The following is a 21,370-nucleotide window of genomic DNA, read 5'->3' on the forward strand; positions in this document are numbered from 1 at the left end:
TTGAATTTTTTTCGAAGATGTAGCCCAGGCATGATGGGCCAAATGGCCACCACCTGTGCTTGAGAATTATACAAATCTATGATATAAAATTGGAAAATGCAGTTTAAAAAAAGCTACTTCTCTTAAATGAGAGTGAAAAGTATCTGAAGGTATGGTTACACACAATACTTTTATATTTTCAAGTTTACAATTATATCTTTTATTTATATGATACTTTTGACATAAATGTCCCAAGACATTTCACAGGAGGAATATAAAACCAATTATGACACAGGATTACACAATGAGATACTAGGTGAGCTGACCAAAAACTAGGTCATGCAGGTAAGTTTTCAGGAGTGTCTTAAAGCTGGAAAGTGAGGTGGAGAGATATAGGGAGGAATTCCAGAGCCATATGACTAAAGGCACAGCTACTGATGATAGGCCAGACTTAGAAGAGCACAAGTCTTTGGAAGGTGGTTGGGTTTCAGTGATTACACTGAGACAAGACCTTGTGGAGCTATTTAAAACAAGGACGAATTTTTTTTTACAATGAACATGTTGCTTGATCAGAAATCAGTGTTGGTCATCAAGAACACTGGTGATAGTAGGTTTATGGCAACCAATAGTTCGGCATAATCGTGGTTAACCTAAATAATATTTAGCTGAAATTATTAGTGATTTGGTCACTTGCTATCAATACTTCTCTTTTTCTGACTCTTTTCCCTTTTCCATTTTTTAACAGATTAACAACGTTAAAAGCAATGATTTACTTACCATATCGATTTCTTAATTCATTTGGCAAAGTCAGTATTTTTAATCCCTTCTTCATTTAGCTTCTTTAGAATCCTGACTAATGGCTACAGATAGTGGCCTTGTGGCTTTTCTGATCTTGCAGCTTTCGCTTATAGGTTAAGAGTTGCCCCCTTTATTTGAATGTTGGCAATGTTTTGCCCTTTGACCTGTCTGCTGTGGCTGATTTGGTGCTGCTATGGCTGCTTACAAGTTTATTTGCATGAGTTGGCAATAGTCTTCGAAAAGAACACATTACACGTTTGCCTCAGATTTTATTTTATTTTTAACATTATTTTTCCAGGAATGTTTCCCTGTCCCTCCCTTTTATAAAGTGTAGAATTAGATTTAATCCCAAATGTTCCATTTTAATAGCTGCTAATTGCTTTGTTCTGATTTCCTTCCATATAGGTGTCCTTTTTAGTATTGAAGTAACATCAACATTTTTTGCTGTCAGAAATTACTGGCGTGGTTTCTTTGCTGCTACCTTCAGTGCCTTTATTTTCCGAGTTCTGGCTGTGTGGAACAAAGATGAAGGTATCTTAACATAGCAAATAGATTATGAAAATATAATAATGTCCAATGCTAAAGAGATTTTGTACCATCTGTCCGTGAATATTTTGATCTCTAAGATATGAACTTCGATCCATCTTTTGCAGAAACCATCACTGCCTTGTTTAAAACTCGATTTCGTCTAGATTTTCCATTTGATCTTCAAGAACTGCCAGCTTTTGCAGTCATTGGGTATGTTTTTGTAACTCAAGCTGATATTGTGGTTAAAAGTGATCATATAATTATTGTATGATTTATATAAATGCAAGAGGTCATTAAAATGATTCATTGTAACTGTACAGGCTAGCATCCAGGCCTCTTCGCAATGGAACTCCCATGCATGACATTTTCCTGCTGGTACTGATCAATTAACTTGCAGTAGTGAGTTACATTGTCTGATTGCAGCTCTTTCATATCAAGACAAACAGAAGCTTTAGACATGTGCTCTCAAAGTCAAAACTGCTGAATTCATGGTGGTTTGACCTCAGTGGTTTTATAAATCAATACTACTTTGGTGTGATATTTAAACTATAATGTACTTTTTCCTAAAGTCTCACAGACTAGAAGGATTGAAATGCAGGCATGTCTCATAAAATCAGTCATTGGGAGGGGGTGGGGGTGGATTCATCTTATTGCTTTCAAATCGATGTGCAATAAATGTGCATTTATCCTTGAAACATGGTGTTTTGAAAATATTTGAAAAAGAATTCTGAAATGTAAAGAAACAAACCTCCTAAAATTATGGCCGGCATGGCATCCATACTAACAAAGGACCTTTATTGTGAGTTTTCCGGATCGAAACCAGGACAGAGCTTCCACCAGTGCATTTTTAAAATTTGAGTTGTCCTCAAATGGAAATCGAAATTTTAAAAAGAACAATTTGAGATCTGAGAAACATATTGAAAATCTTATTTGGGAAAATTGAGAATCTTGTGTATATTGTGGAATGAACATAACGTAAAATCCATTTTATAGTGAGAAAGCTTTCTCTTTAAATTAGAGATATTGACAGAATATTAGCATATCTTTGCAAAATTAGAATGATTAGCATGCAGGATTCTAATGCATCAAATTCCCGTTTTCATTATTCTGGTCATCAGATGAGCCTCAAGAGCAGCTTACAACTGGAATATCAATTAGTGTGACATTGCTGCTTCTTCATTGATGAGGATTCCTGAACGATGATGGATAAGGCTCCTCTGTTCTTTATCTGTGCCATTTTGTGTGTCTATACATCAAGGTATGAGAGGAGGGTGGTGTATAGTCCTCACCATTGAATAGATCTCTATTGCTTAGGTTGACAAATGGTTATTTGGACATCTGTGAAACTGTACTACAATGTTGCTGGTACTTGGGAAAGAGGAGAACAGGAGTGCTGGTGATTACAGTGTATAGATTTACACCGTTTGCACGTAGTCGTGTAATCACTTTTTAATGTACATATATAGCAGAATTTGTTTGTTTTTTTTCAGTCCCTCTCCGAAGTGCTGACAGCCACCAGAATCATTGCTTTCTACTTAGAAAAGTATTTTTTGTTTCTCAATCAACTCTTCAAGCAAGACCATGAAAGCCATGCAATTTGATTTAAAAATAAATGTCCGTTGTCCTTGGTACAATATGCAATGTGTCCCTCAATAATAGCCTGTATATTCCCACAATGCTACAGTAAAGCCAGCATATCTCCAGGTATCAAATGGATATTTTGTTCTGTTCATTTGTCAAGGGTGGCCACAATAGGCATGGATTCAGAAATAGTAGATTCAGTGTTTTGGTGCTCAGAAAGCTGTGCTGATATTTTGGAGCTCAAAGCTTGAACTGAACCCTCCTCCTAACTTCTCACAGCTAAAAATTCATTCAGTAGCGGGAAAGACACGATGACCAGTGCTGCTTAAAAGCATCACCAACTGCATACAGATGTTAAATAAAAACCGAAAGAACGCAAGCTGGAGGAACAACACCTCATTTTCCGCTTGGGGACCCTACAGCCCTCCGGACTCAATATTGAGTTCAATAATTTTAGGGCCTAAACTCTCCCATGTCCCAGCCCCCTATCCCACACACCAGGCCTTGTTACCACATAGCCTGCCATTACACACCCCCTGTTGTTAGTCACTAACAGTCCCCATTAACAACTATTCACCCTCCCAGCCTGATCGTTGGCAACTCCTTTGTCTGTCCAACTGTCTTTCTCTCTCTTTGGGTTCTATCCTATTGTTTACTCCCTACCCCACCTGTATATTCTGTATATAAACTGACGTTTTCCCAGCCACCATCAGTTCTGAGGAAGGGTCACCGGACCCGAAACGTTAACTCTGTTTTCTCCATCACAGATGCTGCCAGATCTGCTGAGCTTTTCCAGCAACTTTGTTTTTGTTCCTGCATATAGATGTTAGTTGATTTTTTTTCTGGTGTTACTTCAGTTTTGCAAATATTTTGTGTTATTATAGCTGTTTTTGAATTATAAAAGACTGCAGGAAATAGTATGGAAGGTGCTGATGGAGATTTTGATGATTTCATGTCTTCTGCTTGAACCAGTCGCTCCAAGAGGCAAGTGTTCAATAACATTTCCTCCTGGAATGCAGCATAAAGTAATTGCTGCATAGAAGCACATAGAGCAGGACAAGGTGCTGAAAGATGGAGGAGAAAGAGGATTGTCAGCAGAAGTTCTTATCTCTATAAGCTTTTCAGGGAGCAATGTTCCTAATTGAGGTGAAATGTGTGTGGTGTCTGTGCCTCAGGAAAAACATTTTTAATTGAGTTCTTCCACTTTCTGTAGCCACAGCCACAATGTCAGAACTGGGCAAGACCTGTTTGCCAGTGTCTATGAAGGTTATTGCCATCATGAAGAATTGTATGTCTGGCTCTTCCAGATAGTTGCACCATTTTGATATTTGCCATCCACTGTTGCATAAAGGTGGGGGCGGTGTCCACTGAGACGCTCTATTGACTGACAGCTAACTGCATCTCATTCTCTCTTGCCAGATGGAGCAGATACTTAGTGTTACTAGTGTTGCTGGCTTTCTCATGGTGGAGAGTGCCATTGAGTGCAGACACATGACTTTGCTGCATCTTGTTAACTTCCACTCCCTTAGTATCAAACAGGTGTGTGAACACCAACAAAGAGTCAAAGTTTTCCAAGAAGCTCAGGAAACAGGTGATCTATGTAGCTCTAGCAGAAACAAGCCATGTTTTGAGAGAGAAACCGAATGAAATGTTCATTGGATACCTGAGTCATCAGTGACAGAGTGGGAAATCATTAGAGCAGAAGAAAGCAAACTAGTGATCAATTATGGGAGACACTGATGATAAGCAAGGGAGTAGAGTGTAGCTGGAGGAGACATTAATGGGTTTGTGAGACTTTGATAGAACCTGAAAGAAAATGTGAGACAGTCAGTAATACTGCATTGACAATACCGTTTTTAAATAGCTCCTCAAATTTTTATTGTGATAATATGTATGAAATGAGAGATAGTGAGTGCTGGGCTTGATAGGCTGAATGGCCTATTCGTACCTCTGTTTTCAGACTGTCAGCATTGTCAGTGCAAAAGAAAGCTCTACCTCGGCAATAAGCAACAGCAAACACTACCCCTCCCAAATCAGCTATTTTAATAGAATAATACTATTTTAAATTTCCTGTTGCTTGGAGTTTTGGTTATTTAATTCTAGCATAGATATGTTTATGTCTCTTGAACTCCTGATCCAGCATTACTGATCATATATGAGAATCTAGTTTTATTTAATGCTCAGGTTAGGCAAAAATATTCTTGTTCACTGAGAATCAATGTCAGTTTTTATAGGTATTCAATTATTTACTCCAATATCATGTTTTCTATTATGCAAATAAAGTCAATCATAAAAGCATAACAATAGATTTATTATGAAAAATATTTTATTCAAATCAGAAAGCCTGTAAACAAAGCTGCATAGATGTCACAGTAGATTGATATGATCCTGTTAGGATTTTTAAAGGTGAGCAGGAAGTCTGAACACTCAAATTGACAAACAAAGCCATACTGCAAGACTTCCATTCTGACAAAGGGTCTCTCGACCTGAAATGTTAACTCTGATTTCTATCCACAGATACTGCCAGACCTGCTGAGCTTTTTCAGCAATTTCTGTTTTTGTTTCTGCAAGATTTCCTGTTGCTTAACAAAACAAACTTTTTTATTGGATATGTAAAGAGAAATGAAAATAACGCAAGCACTATTAACACAAAAGGTTATAAAGGCTTGCATTATAAACTCAGTTCTATTTTTTGCTCCCCACCTAACACCTCTGTCCTCTTCCCCCACTCCCAAGCATTCTCTTATCTTACAACATCTAGAAGGTTCATCACTTGTCCTGAGAACAATCCAATTTACTTAATTCTTCTTAGTATATGGGGATCATTTTAGTTTTTTGGGCCAAGTGATCCTCCAATTTTCTTGAAAGACCTGTTGCGACCACTGGGGTAATACATTAGAAGTAAAGCCCCACTATTCGTATAGTTGTCACAAATGTAAAAAGATTTAGTCAAATTATCCAAAGTTCACAATCTACCAGACTGATGATCTCAAGTTAAAAGAAAACACCCACCAGATTTCTGTATTTGATATGAAAATAACTTTGTTATGAACAAATTCTCTTTAACCAATAGCAACTAGGAAATATGAATTGCTAAATTATCGTTTAACAACTTAAAACTCCATCCCTTCTTAAATTCCCCCTTCACAAACAGATGAACACACAAAGACAGACAAAATAAAGATAATAAGGGGAGATAAATTAAAAAAAAATCAGACCCTGCTCGAAAGCACCAGCCTGCAGCCCAGGATTCGATTAGTTTCTGTCAGCTTGTTACAAAGCCTTTTAGTTCTTTGCTGTTACCACAAGGTTATTTGCATTCTGATGCTATCTCTCATTCACTGGTTGAGAATTTGTCACTGACTTTAGAGGTGTTTCATTCCTCATTCAACAGGGGATTTGCAGAGAAGAGTGAGTTGAAGATAGCTAGCTATTACTATAGACTTACTAGTACCTACACACGCACGCACACATGCGGACACACGCACCTTTCTTGATGCATTCTCTTTGTAGGCCGAGTGGTTTTCCACTTTACTGCTCCCACATAAGCTGTGGTTGCTTGTTTAGGAGTGAATCAGAACATGGTTATCAAGCAGTTTCCCTTTAATTCAGAACCCGTCAGCTCCATGGAGACCTCCTAGTACCATTATGCTAACATAGAGGGTGGCACGGTGGCTTAGTGGATAGCACCGCTGCCTCCCAGTGCCAAGAACCCAGTTCATTCCAGCCTTGGGCAACTGTGTGGAACTTACACATTCTCTCTGCCTCTGTGTAGGTTTTCTCCCACAGGTTTGGTGGATTGGCCATGTTAAAATGTCCATGGTGTCCAGGGTGTGCAGGTTAGGTGGGTTAGCCATGGGAAATGTAGGGTTACAGGTATGGGGTAGGGGGATGGGTCTGTTTGACATGCCCTTCAGAGGGTTGGTGCAGACTCAATAGGCCAAATGGCCTGCTTCCACATTGTAGGGTTCTATGATTCTGTGATAGAAAGTTCTGAGGAAGATTCTGAAGAAGGGTCTCGACCCAAAACGTCAACTTTCCTGCTCCTCTGATGCTGCCTAGCCTGCTGCGTTCCTGCAGCTCCACACTGTGTTACCCCTATAATCTATTGCTTTTCCTACCCTTCCCATGATCTTGTAAAATAAATGTATGTTAGCTTTAGGCTGTAATTAACTCCAAGCTTATTTGAACTGCATTTACGTGAAATCCTCCACTTAGTCATGGTTCCTGAAAATTGTGAAATAACTCTGAGTGAAGCATTATTTGTTGCAAGAATTAATGTTAAAACCAGAATTAGGTGCCTGGAGATCTTTGTCTTACTCAGAAAAAAAACTTACAAAATGAAATACTGTACTATACTTGTGTAGTACTATGTAATCCAGGCTGAAATAACTTGCAAACTCAAATAAATTATTAAATATAAAAGAAGCAAAACTGCATGGTTTGGTACTTCAGGATCTTTCTGAGCAGAAACAACTTTTACATGTTACAAGTTGAAATGGTGTGACTTCATACGTAAAAATGTTAATATGATACAAAGTTTAAAATGTAGAAGAAATGCATTATGATTGTAATTGTTATGTATAAATGTTAAAAGTAAATATATCTGATAAATTTTGAATTGTCTATTCTCCATCTAGTGGCTAAAGTTTGTCAGTGCTGGCAGAACCAATTATACTGATTAGTGTCTGCCATTACATGAAGCGATGGACTTCATTCCAAATTTGGAATGATGGACAGCAGAGAAAGGTGTCAGTCCAGATTTAACAGTAAGAACTTTAAAGTTTAAGACTTTAAAATGGCGGGAGCTGGTACTGGGCTGACAAAGAACTGTGGGTAGAGGCAGGCCCAGGATTAAGGACAAGGGGACGCGAATGTGGGAGAGGAAGCCTGGAGAAAGTTCTTGATGGCAGGCAGGCACGCACATTCTGTAGGAAACAATATTAAACTGAAACTCACAGTATTAAACAGATGTGTCATTGCTGCTTTTATTAAAAGCTTTAAAATGAAATTATCTGATGTGAATCAACTTTAAATGAGGACTGTCTGTACATCAAGGTTGTTCATCAGTTTTACAATTAAATGCCCCAATTTATCTGCAGTTAAAATTTTAATTCCTGAAACTAAAAAGTATATTCCAAAACAAATTAGCTATGATCAAGATATTTGTAAATACAGCAATAAACCGTTCAGTTCAACCAACGCATTCCCCTTCACTGTTAGCAAATAATTCTAATCATGTTTGCCCACTCTGTTCTTGACTTCCCATAATTCCTCTTCCTTTTATGCACCTATCAAATCTATCCTGAATGTTGACTTAGGTCAGAATCTTATAGGAGACTGAGCTCTGGTGAGATTTGTGGCAGGATCACAAGAGATGCCCAAAGAGGCCTATCTCAGTGTTAAGAGAGACCTGCTGCATTTTTTTTAATGTATTTGAATGCTTGGCTGGGTTTCAAAAGCATACCTCAGCAGGTGATCTAATTGATCCAAGAATCATTGAAACTTCTGAAAGCTTAAAGTAACAAAATATGTCTTTTACGGTTTCTTGTTTGCTTAAAAATGTAATAAGGATTATGATTTTTTCCTTTGGGTGTTTTGATACAGTATTATTCATACTGAAATTGAATTCAGTTTTATCATAAAATTATGGGTTGAATGGTATTCCAGTGGTTTTTAAATAATTTCCATCACTCTTGCATGATTCCTGAATGCTAATGACATGTTGGTGTGTAGCTGTGGAGGATATATGTGGCATGGAGGAATGTGAGAGGGCATGGGGTGTCTTGAGAGAATGTGAATGGAGTAATGTCTAGACAGTCACTCAGTAGTGTTGGGAGATGTGCTGCTATGTTGGAGAACTGACCCCTGAGCAAAGTGAGGCACATGGTGGCATGGAAGTGGGGTGGTGAAATTGGAGGGAGAATGGGGTGTTATGAAAGAATGAGAGGGGACACGGATGATTTTAGAAAATTTTTAAATGTTGTTGGAATTTGATGTTGTTGTGTTGAACAACTGAGGAAAGTGTTTTAACTGGACCCTCACTACATGCTTGCTCCCCACGCATTCTATTGCAATCCACAAATGCACTACAAACCCAACACCCTCCCTCCAAACTGACTGCACTCCATTCACTCAGATCTAACCCTGACTTTGTCATTAAGCCTGCCGATAAGGGTGATGCTGTTGTAGTCTGGCGTACTCACCTCTACCTTACAGAAACCAACTCTGAGAAACCTCCTCCTACTTTCCCCTGGACCATGACCCCACCATGGCACATCAGGCCATTGTATCCACCACGGTAACATCTCATTTCATCTGGTGATCTCCCCCCTCAGCTTCCAAGCTAATAGTCCCCCAACCCCGCGCAGCTCGTTTCTACCTCCTGCCAAAAATCCACAAACAGGACTGTCTGGGCAGATCTATTCTTTCAGCCTGCTCGTGCCCCACAGAACTCATCTCTGCATACTTTGACTCGGTCTTCTCCCCCCGGTCCAATCCCTGCCTACATGTATCCATGATTCCTCTGACACCTTACGTCGGTTTCAAAACTTCCAGTTTACCGGTTCAGCCGCCTCCTCTTTACCATGGACATGCAATCCCTTTACACGTCCATTCCCACCAGGAGGGTCTTAGGGCTCTCCGCTTCTGCCTGGAGCAAAGACCTGAACCATCCCCCCCACCACCACTCTCCTCCGCTTGGCCGAGCTTGTCCTCACCCTCAACAACTTCTCTTTCAACTCCTCTCATTTCCTTCAGGTATGAGAGGTTGCCATGGGTACCCGCGTGGGCCCTAATTATGCCTGTCTCTTCATGGGGTATGTGGAACATTCCTTGTTCCAGTCCTATTCCGGCCCCCACCCACAACTCTTTCTCTGATACATCAATGATATCGTCGGTGCTGCTTCCCTCTCTCATCTAGAATTGGAAAACTTCATCGATTTTGCCTCCAATTTCCGCCCTGCCATCACATTCACCTGGTCTATCTCTGACTCCTCCCTGCCCTTCCTTGACATTTGTGTTTCCATTTCTGGTGATAGACTGGCCACTAATATCCATTACAAACCCACCTGAGTCCCACAGCTATCTGGACTATACATCCTCACACCCCAATTCCTGTAAAGACTCCATCCCATTCTCTCAGTTACTCCGTCTCGGTCGCATATGTTCAGATGAGGCCAACTTCGACAAGGGAGACTCCGAAATGTCCACCTTCTTCCTCAACCGAGGATTCCCCAGCCCATTGTCGACAGGGCCCTCAATCAGGTCCGACCCATCTCCCGCATTTCCGCCCTCACCCCTTCTGTTCCCTCCCACAGCAGCGATAGGGTTCCCCTTATCCTCACCTACCATCCCACCAGCACCCACATCCAGAAGATCATCAGATGCCATTTCCGCCACCTCTAGCGAGATGCCACCACCAGACATCTATTCCCCTCCCCTCCCTTGTCCGTCTTCCGCAGGGACCATTCCCTCCTGGACGCCCTGGTCCACACCTCCTTCACCCCGAACACATCCCCACAGCCCTACGGCACCTTCCCCTGTAACCGGTGAAGGTGCAACACCTGCCCATTTACCACCTCCCTCCCCGGTATCCAAGGGCCTAAACATACCTTCCAGGTGAAGCAACATTTCACCTGCACTTCCCAGAATCCAGTCTACTGCATTCACTGCTCACAACGTGGTCTCCACTACCTTGGGGAAACGAAGCGTAGACTGGGTGATCGCTTCACAGAACATCTACATCCTGCTTGCAAAAAAGGACCCTGTACTACCTGTTGCCTGCCACTTTAATGCAACACCCTGTTCCCTGGCCAACATCTGTCTCTGGCTTGCTGCAGTGTTCCAGCAAAGCTCAGATCAAGCTGGAAGAACAACACCTCATATTCTGCTTGGGGACCCTGCAGCCCTCCAGACTCAATATCAAGTTCAATAATTTTAGGGCCTAAACTCTCCCATGTTCCAGCCCCCGACCCCACACACCAGGCCTTGTTACCACATAGCCTGCCATTACACACCCCCTGTTGTTAGTCACTAACAGTCCCCATTAACAACTACGCACCCTCCCAGCCTGATCGTTAGCAACTCCTTTGTCTGTCCAACTGTCTTTCTCTCTCTCTTTGGGCTCTATCCTATCGTTTACTCCCTACCCCACCCACCTCCCTATTTTCTGCATATAAACTGATGTTTTCCCAGCCACCATCAGTTCTGAGGAAGGGTCACTGGACCCGAAACGTTAACTCTGTTTTCTCCTTCACCTGCTGCCAGACCTGCTGAGCTTCTCCAGCAACTTTGTTTTTGTTCCTGATTTACAGCATCCGCAGTTCTTTCGGGTTTTATTCACTACAAACCCAAACCTGTTGAAAAGATGAAAATCCCTTGTAAAGTCATGCATGGGTCATATGTGCATTGTGTGCTATGAAAGTGCATCAATTGGATTTTTTTAAGTCCTGTTGGAAATTCAGCCGCCGCTGTTTTATTTTCTTCTAACCAATTTTAAATTGCTTCTCCCCTCTTATTCCAAATCTCGTTTCTTCTTCAGTGGCTTCTTGTGCGATATTGTATCAAAGGCTTTTCTAAAGTCCATGTATATAACATCCACTGGACTTTACCATCTACCATGTTTGTTACCCCCTCAAACAGATGTGCAAGTTAAATAGCATAGGGCTATCCTTTTTGGAATCTGTGCTGGAACTTCTTTTTTTTTCTTCCATTTTTAACTCAGACAAACTTCATCAATGGCTCAAGCCTTAAAGATTCCCCCATGGCTTGTGCCAACCCATTCACTCTGTTTGCATTTATATAAATTGGTACTACGTTGTCTACTCTCCAGTTGTCCAACACACCACACATTTAATAGAACCTTAACAATTTCCTCCCTCATCTCCATCTGCTGAGAGGTAACTACTGGGTTCTAGCACATTTACATCCTTTAGTCTAACTAACCCGCAAGATTTTCTTTCTCTTCCATCAAGATAATACTGTCTAGATCAACTCTTTCATGCTTCACATTTTTTCTGAAATCCCGCTTAGCAAATGACTTTAGTAAATGTTTAATGACTTGGAAGAAGTGAAAGTCCAGGTGAAAGAATTGGAGTGGTCAGATTTCCATTGATAACAGAACGTGAATGAATCTTAGGTGACGACTTGACAAAACTGAAATCGTTCAAGGTTGTTCGGTAGATGGGAGACATATGGCAGAAATGTGCAATCAAATGGAATAGAAAGTTAATGGCCTGGTAAGTTGAAGTTGAAATGAAGCAAAACGATAGAGCAACAGAGAAACTGATAAATGACAGCAAGAAACCTCTCACAATGATATAATCATTGAAAAAGTATTGATCTTCCCAATGATGGGAATAAATGAGAGAAGAAACATTGTTATTAAATTCTACCTGCAGTGTGAAGCCAGCGAGACAGACATGCATTTGAAACTCCATAGACCTGAACAAAATATTACTGGAGAAGGTAAAAATGAAACAAATACAGAAAATGCTAATGAAAATCAGCAGCTCTGGCAGAACCTACAGAGAGAAGCATTGTAATGTTTCAAGTCTGATAGCAGTCATATCTGTTTCTCTCTCCACAGATGCTGCTAGACCTACTCGGTTTCTCCTGCATTCCCTGTGTTTCTCTAGCAATCCCTGTGTTTCTTTCATATTTCCAACATCCACAGTATTTTGCTTTTATTAGGTAAAAATGAAAGTTTTTAGTAGAAGGCACTAAAATATGCACAGAGCCTCAAAATAGCTGGCTATCTGCCAAAAGACTGGACAGTTGACATCTGTGTTGATGTCAGTTAAGGAAGAAATGAAATGAGCATCCTGTGGCATGCCAGTATATATCAGGAGAAAGTTCAACTTATTCAACCAGGAAAAAAAAATCACAAGATCTTTATGCATTTCATGACAATATTCAATATTGTAACATTGGAGATTTTACAGTTTGATTTTTGTGTCATTTAACTTACATTTGTTTGGTTGGGAGATGCTAGGGTTTTGAGGTGCTTCAATCTGGTCGCCTAACCAAGTAAGGGGAAAGAGACTTGATATCTTCAAATGGTGACTAGGAAACAGCCAAACACAGCATACAAATTTCAATAATTTACTGGTGAGTTCAGTGCTAACTAAGTACCTACAGTCTGAAGAGTCTTAATGGCCAAATATTTTCACGAGCCAGTGAATAACTCAAAATGGGGCTGCTTTGCAAGCTATGTAGTCACATTCCTAAAATCTCACAGAAGTACTTAGTCCCCAAGACACTTCAATTTTCTGTTATTTTTTTCAGTTTTCACTGCATTCATTTATAGTTCACATCATTTTGATAGTTGTGACAGAGTGATTTTATATTAATGTACAATCATGTGATGCGATATTGATGTCTGGAGGAAACATTTAATCATTACTAATAATTAGTTCCACTGCCTATGTTGGGATTAGTGGTGTGTGTAAAAAAAAAAAAAATGCAAAGCCATGACTATTTCCATCAAGAGAAAATCTAACTAATGCTCCTTGATGATCAATTATACTACTATTGCTAAATTCTCCACTATAAACATACTGGGGGCTTACCACTGAATAGAAGCTGAACTGGACCAACCACACCACATACTATGACTATAAGAGCAGGTCAGAGGCAAGGAATTCTGCGGTAAGTAACTCATCACCTGACTTCCGAAACTTGTTCCATCTGTAAGGCACAAGTTGGGAGTTTCTGGAATACTCTTTACTTACCTGGATAAATTCAACTGCAGCAACAGGCATGAAGCTTGACACTATCTAGGACAAAGCAGCCCTCCTGATTTGGCATCCCATCCGGCAGCTTCAACATTCATTCCCTCCACAGCTGATGCACATTTGCAGTTGTGTGTACCATCCATAAAATGTCCTGTAGCTACACCCCATGGCTGCTGGGACAGAACGTTCCAAACACCAACACAGAGGGCAAGGGCAGCCGATGCATGTGAGCTCCATTGTCTTAAATTTCCCCTCCAAAGCACACACTATCTTTGCCAATACTTTATAGTGACTGTATCAAAACCCTAGAACTCCTTTCCTAACTGCCTTGAGTGTATTTGCATGCCAAGGACTGCAGCGATTCAAGACAGTGTCAGACCAGAATAATTTTAAAGGTAATTAGGTATGGACAATAAATGCTGGCCCACCTAGTGATGCCCACAACGCATGATTGATTTTGGAAAAAAAAATGAAACAATACTAGATGAGTCACAGGAGTATTAATAAACCTAGTATGCCACAAAATCTCAGAAGTATGAGGAGATAACCAAAGGCTTGTTCAAAAAAATAGTGAAGCTTTATCCCAAGAATGAATTTTAAAAAGTTGAGCAACATGTACAGTTACTTACACAATACCGTAACATCCTTAGACATAGACACATGCAGCTAGACATGCATTACGATAGCTCTACAACCATTGGTGCAACCACTAAAATCAATGGTGATGTTCTTGTGGAGCGCTGCTCTTCCAGATAAAGGTTAGTATCGACTTTCAGCTGGCACAACATTTACACCAGCTGAACAGCAAGCTCTTTGAAAGGATGACAGTTAAAGACAAGTCAGTCACATTGTTTGAGAATATCCCAACATGCAATTTCAGAAACAGATGGATTTCTGTGCCTGGGATTTTTGTGAAGCTTGAAGAAAAGATCATGCGCAATATCTTCCCTATAGATTCAAATGACCAGCTTATAATTTTATTTGGAAATATCTAAGCAATTTGGATATTTCCCTTAATCAGTACTAGGCTGATGAACTCAGATGTAGTCTGTTCCTTTAAAATATATTCACATCTCCTACTCAATGAATCGAGTCAATTTCATGCAGTCACTTGTATGCTATCTACACACATTGATTATATACTTAATAATTAAGGGATTGAGGTGCTTAAATCCCCACCAACATGTTTTTAAAATGATAAAGATTTTGGAAATGCCATAGTTTCCAGATATATGGGGCACATGGAAAGTTACCATAGAAACCCAGCAATGGAGGTAGAAGTTTGTTGTCCTGGAGAGGTAGCGGAGTAGATCAAGGCCTTAGCTGTGCAAATGTTAGCTGTGATTAACTGGAAGGTGCAAATTGGAGAATTAGCATATTAGACAATACATCATCCTTCAGTATTTATAATCTTTTTTAGATTAGGTGATGATCTTCTAATCAATGCAAATATTTTTTCCTCAATGGCTATTTTGCTCTGTTCATCCAAAAGTGAAAATAGTTTTAAGAACAACATTGAAATAGTTGTCCAGATCAGCTCATGAAAACATTAGAATGATGTATAGAATTCACACACTGGTATTCAAATGTTTCAACATGCCGGATATAATTTTACCCTTTTTTCCTCCTATTTGTCTTTGTGTAGGATTAGTGTTGTCTGAGATTGTGTTCAGCTATTTGATTTTTCCATCATTAATATTAAAATTTTAAATCACCTCGGAATACACTACATCAGGTGAAAAGAAAGGTAGATTTAGGGTGGTGTTGTGGGAATGTGGGAGAAGGCAGAAATAATGATCTTAATTGGGGGAATATTTGTTTGTTGTGTTCCAGTTATCTCGTTCACTTTCTTTCTCGAACCCCCATAGTTTAACCTCATCAGTAAATCATTACAGTCAAAAAACATGATCCAAATCTTAGGATGTGGTCCTGAATCACAGCTACTAGGTGAGGTAAAACTTTTTGACCTTCTAGGCTATGTTGGGTTTTTGCCTGTACCACAAAATAGCACCACAGCTTTACTAGACTACACAGTAATTTGGTTTAAAGGATCCTCTTTAACGCTTATTGTTTTCAGCCCTTCACCTACATTTTGTCTGTTTTTCTTGTGATTTCTCTTTTCTTTGGTATTTGCTATTCTTCTCTGCCCCCAAATTCTTCCAATGTCTTTTAAAGCTATCTGCCTGTCTTCCTCAGAACCATGTGAATCTTGCTGAGGATTGGAGGATCTGATGCTAAATTGAAGATCATTGTAGAAACTAAACAATGAAAGATATGAACTAGGAATGAGACTAGGTGACTTGGCACCTTGGCACAGCTCTGCCAATAAGTAACATCATGGCTGGTCTGATTAATCCACATTTCCACCGATCCCAAATAACCTTTCACCTCCATATTTATCAATCTACCTCTGACTTAAAAATATTCAAAGCTGCTGTTTCCATTTCCCTTTAAATTTTCATGGCTCTCAATCTTTTGTGAAAAAGCTATTCCTCTTACCCCTATCTTAAACAGGCAACCCCTTAGGTATTACTTATTCAGAAGATGTGAGCTGTGCTGGTTGGGGCAGCCTTTATTAGTTACCCTTGAGAAGGTGGTAGTGAGCTGCCTTCTTGAACCCTGTAATCTATCTGGTGGAAGTACAGGCATAATGCTTTTAGGGAGAGAGTTTGATCCAGTGACGCTGAAGGAATGGCAATATATTTCCAATTCATGGTGAGTAGTTTGGAGGGGGAATGTGCAACTGGTGGTATTCCCATGTGCCTGCTGTCCTTGTCCTTCTAAATGATGGCGTTTGCTGCTTTAGAAGGAGGCTTGATTAGTTGTTGCATCTTATAGTTTATTAACACTACTGTCACTAAGGTTCACTGTTGGAGAGAATGAATGTTTATGGATGGGGTGCCATCATCCTGGATGGTGTCTAACTTCTGGAGTGTTGTTAGAGCTGCACTCCTCAGGAAAGTGTGGAGTTTTCCATCATACTACTGACTTGTGCCTTGTTAAATGGTGGATAGGCTCTGGGGAGTCCGATGGTGAGTTACCTGCTGCAGTATTCCTAGCCTCTGACCTAATCTTGTTGCCTCAGTATTTTTATGGCAAGTCTAGTTCAACTTCTGGTCAATGGTAACCTCCCAGATGTCAATAGTAGAGCATTCAGTGATGGCAATGCTATTAAACTCAGGTGACAGTGGTTAAGTTTCATCTTGTTGGAGATGGTCATTACCTGATACTTCTATGAGACAATTGTTACTTACCACCTGTTATCCCAAACCTGGATGTTATCCAAATCTTCCTATATTTGGACATGATTGCTCCAGTATCTGAGCAGTTATGAATGGTATTAAACATTGTGCAGTCATCAGTAATCATTTCCCACTTGAGACATTGCAATGGAGGGAAAGGTAGTTGAAGAAGCAGCTGGGAATGGCTAGGCTCAGGACACTACCCTGCGGAATTTCTGCAGAGATGTCCTAAAGCTGAGACGACCAACAGTAACTTTGTAGCAGTTTGATACTGGCTTGCATGGCCATGTCGGAGGGCTATTGTGGGTCTGGAGACATATAGGCCAGACCAGGTAAGGATGACAAATTCCCTTCCCTAAATTGTAGACGTGAATCAGATGGACTTTTACAATGACCAACAATGTCTTTTAATTCCAATTTTTAAAAATTCAGATCCACTACCTGCTGTGGTAGGCTTTGAACACAGTTCCCCAGAACACTACCTGGGTGTCTAGATGATTAGTCCAGTAACTATACCATTATGCTATCACCTTCTCATTTTAAACAATGACCCTCTATTTCTAGATTCTCTCACATGAGGAAACATTATTTTCAATGCACCCTGCCAAGACCTCAAGATCTTGTATGCTTCAATCAAGTTGGCTGTTACTCTTCTAAGTTCAAAATGAATTAAGTGGTTATTAAAAATGGCAAAGACTCTTCTACCAGACCTTTCATCTTTTCGTTTTAGGAACAGTTTCATTTGTTTTGCTGTTTAAACAAAAACATGATTGCTGTCAGTATGAGAATAGAATATTCAAAGTCAGGGTTTACCAGAAGGAACTGAAACTAATTATCAGCAGGAGAGTTTGTTACAAATGCCTTCTGGACGCACAGTTGAATGTTCATCCAGTGAATATAACATGCATATCAGCACATGTATTTAAACAAAGGCACATTGTTGGGGCCTGTCAGTTCAATAATCCAAGCCCAAATTCTGAGGAAGGGTCACCAGATCCGAAACGTTAAGTCTGATTTTTTTCTTCAGATGCTGAGCTTTTCCAGCAACTTCTGTTTTTGTTCCTGATTTACAGTATCTGCAGTTCTTTCAGTTTTCATTTTGATAATCCAAGCTCATGTTTTAGATCAGTGAGTAGTGATTTAGTTCGCACGGGTCACTTTTATCACAACAAATAGAGAAATCTCTAGAAGGAATCCATACCATCCACTGACTGAATTCCTTTATATGTTGCTACCTAGGACTGACTGACTGTAGACAAATAAAATGCACCAAATATGATGGTGGAACAGTCAGTTTGCACAAACATGAAGGATATAAGTACTTTGATCCAATTTGATATAAGAATTTTGCTCAATGTAACAGTGAAATTTAAAGATGTTTTTAAAGAAAATTTTTTTCATAAGAATAATTGATACATTATCATGTATAATAGTGTTCCATGGTGCCAAACAGTAGGTTTCAATGGGAGAGATTATTGCTTCTGTAATGGTTTGAACTAAGCTCATTGCTGGCGTTAGTCATTTTTGTGATCCACAGTAATCTTGATTTCATTCTCATTTCAGCATTAAGTATTTTGTTTCAGATACAAGTATAAGTTTGAAGTAAAGCAATAATATCTCATGGATGTGTTATGGTAATTTTCCTTCTGTCTTTTGCTAGGCTAAGAGCAAAGTTTTAAACTGAATGAGTGCCTCAATTACCAAAATAAATCCTGTATATCTCTTCAGACTGAGCATTTTAGTTCATAGGAATATAAACACAGTGGAAACAAATAGCTATAAACTAAATTCTGTGGTTTTAGAAAGGGAATACTGTGCAATACTTGGCCAATAATAAAATGCAAATCATGGTGAATTAAATCACCTCTCACTGATCTAAAACATGGGCATGGATTATCAAATGGATTATCCCTGGAAACTGATATCTATTTCAAGCCCACAGCTCCCTAGAATCTCCTCTCACCTTCCTTCCTGCAAGAATGCCATCACCTATTCTCAATTCCTTCACCTCTGCCGCATCTGCTCCCAAGATGAGGCATTCCACTCCCGGACGTCCCAGATGTCCTCGTTTTTCAAGGACCGCAATTTCCCCTCGACTGCATCTCTTGCGTTTCCCGCAACTCATCCCCTCCCCGCAATAACAACAAAGACAGAATTCCCCTCGTCCTCACGTACCACCCCACCGACCTCCGGATCCAATGCATCATCCTCCGCCACTTCCGCCACCTGCAATCTGACCCCACTACCAAGGACATTTTTCCCTCCCCATCCTTATCTGCCTTCCGGAGGGACCGCTCTCTCTGTGACTCCCACATCCGCTCCACACTCCCCACTAGCCCCACCTGACCCGGCACTTTTCCCTGCAACCACAGGAAGTGCTACACCTGCCCCAACACCGCCCCCCTCACCCCCATCCCAGGCCCCAAGAAAATCTTCCACATTAAACAGATGTTCACCTGCACATCTGCTGATGTGGTATATTCTACCCGCTGTTCTCGATGTGGCCTCCTCTACATCGGGGAAACCAAGCGGAGGCTTGGAGACCTCTTTGTGGAGCACCTAAGCTCGGTTCGTGACAAACGACTGCACTTCCCAGTCGCAAACCACTTCAATTCCCCCTCCCACTCCTTGGACGACCTGCTTGTCCTAGGCCTCCTCCAGTGCCACAATGATGCACCCGAAGGCTGGAGGAACAGCACCTCGTATTTCGCTTGGAAACCCTGCAGCCCAATAGTCTCAATGTGGACTTCACAAGCTTCAAAATCTCCCCACCCCGACCTCATCCCAAGACCAGCCCATCTCGTCCCCGCCTCCTTGAAATGTCTGTCTTTTCTCCCACCTATCCGCTCCTTCCACCTCACTGACCAACCCTACCCCCACTTCCTACCTCCTAGCCTCATTCCCACCTCCTTGACCTGTCCGTCTTCTCTCCCACCTACCACCCCTCCCTCCTCACTGACCAACGCCTGTCATATCTCCCTATCTACACTCCCCTTTACTGGCTCCATAACTGCCTCCTTGACCTGTCTGTCTTCTCTCCACCTATCTGCTCCTCTATCCACCTTCCATCATCGCCTCCCCCACTGTCTATTTATTTCAGAGTCCCCTTCCCCACCCCGTTCCTGAAGAAGGGTCCAGACCTGAAACGTCAGGTTTCCTGCTCCTCTGATGCTGCCTGGCCTGCTGTGTTCATCCAGCTCTACACCTTGTTATCTCAGACTCCAGCATCGGCACTTCCTACTATCTCAGATTCTCCATTGCTGCCCTTCTCCTATACTTGGTTAACATGTTAATGATTCTCATGAACATTGTCCATATCATGATCAGCTACAATTATATAGCTGACCGACAAACTGACATTGCATTGAGGGGCCTGCTCTGCTTCAGTGATTGCACGTCAGCTTTAAGTCTGTTCTGAAATTGTCTTGTTGTCCCTTTGTGTAACAGATTTGTATCAAAGAGTACTTCTTTTAAGCAATTTGTTTCTCACTCAGGACCAGAATGAGAATATTTCGATAAATATGTGCATCAGGGTAAATATATTTGTATTCACATATTTGTGACAGTGGAGTAAATTGTATACCACTGTCTTAAATTGCCAATATTCTGGTGATGTGTGTTGAATTGTAGAGTAGATACAACTTTTGCATCTGTCCAAATAGAATAATCTATTCTCCAGCAATTTCCTCGGGTAAGGTATTGTCAATAGCACAGCATTCTAATTAAGGTTGCCCACATAGATAGGAGGCTCCTTACACCCCAGCACAGATTTTGGGGGTGAGTCTACCTCAGCTTAGCCAGCTTGCCCCACTTTAATTTTCAGGCCACAGACTTTTATATAGTATAAAGGTGGATCTTTCCTCCACTTCCAGGAGGATGTACTACTTGATGTGGTAGCTGACTACTGGCATCAAGAAAAGTGTTGGCCATAGCTGGTGCTTCAAGGAATGGCCTTCAGTGATGGACCCATACGTTGAGAGAAATCCAAGATCTCCATGCAGCCAGACATACAAGCCACACCAAATGGGGGATGGGAGCACGTTGGAAAGACAGTGAAAGTGGCTTTCGCTTACCAGTGACACCTAGGTTTGAATGTGCTCAGCCACGTATTGGGCAGAGACCTCACACCTATCTGTAGTATTGGAACAGTGGTGGAATGAGAGCCTTAAGTGGCCATTAATAGTCCACTTCAGAACCTCAGTTGGGTGAGGCTTATCTTCATTTATTGTTGAAAGACTATGTTGAGTTACAATATGATAGTGCCACTTGTGGTTGCAGATATAGCAGGTTCAAGTTTAGTATACGACAGAAACTGTGGGCTGAATTTTAAAGGATATCTATTGACTTCTGCTGCCCAGTATGGTGGGTGCACCAGCAGCAGGTAAGACATCAAGAGCACACACTCTAATTTACAGGCTCAGCTGCCTGTTTTCCTCCTTGGATAATCCTTTCAAATATAGCCTATAGTTTCTGTCATACTGTAACTTGAACCTCCTACATCTGCAA

At 40.8% G+C, this 21,370-nt stretch overlaps 1 protein-coding gene across 1 annotated transcript in view; it reads left to right on the plus strand.

The window, feature by feature from the left end:
- Window positions 1-225: 225 nt before the first annotated feature.
- The window catches only part of LOC125481134 (chloride channel protein 2-like), a gene marked incomplete at its 3' end in the record, with an annotated part of 28,887 nt that continues 7,742 nt past the window's right edge, over window positions 226-21,370 (plus strand). Inside the window, exons 1-3 of the mRNA XM_048592291.1 lie at window positions 226-295; window positions 1,183-1,308; window positions 1,431-1,515. Coding sequence (XP_048448248.1) covers window positions 226-295; window positions 1,183-1,308; window positions 1,431-1,515 — 281 coding nt within the window. The remainder of the gene's footprint in view (window positions 296-1,182; window positions 1,309-1,430; window positions 1,516-21,370) is intronic.

This window comes from Rhincodon typus, unplaced genomic scaffold, assembly GCF_021869965.1.
Source record: "Rhincodon typus isolate 14 unplaced genomic scaffold, sRhiTyp1.1 hic_rhity00000979, whole genome shotgun sequence".
NCBI lineage: Eukaryota > Metazoa > Chordata > Chondrichthyes > Orectolobiformes > Rhincodontidae > Rhincodon > Rhincodon typus.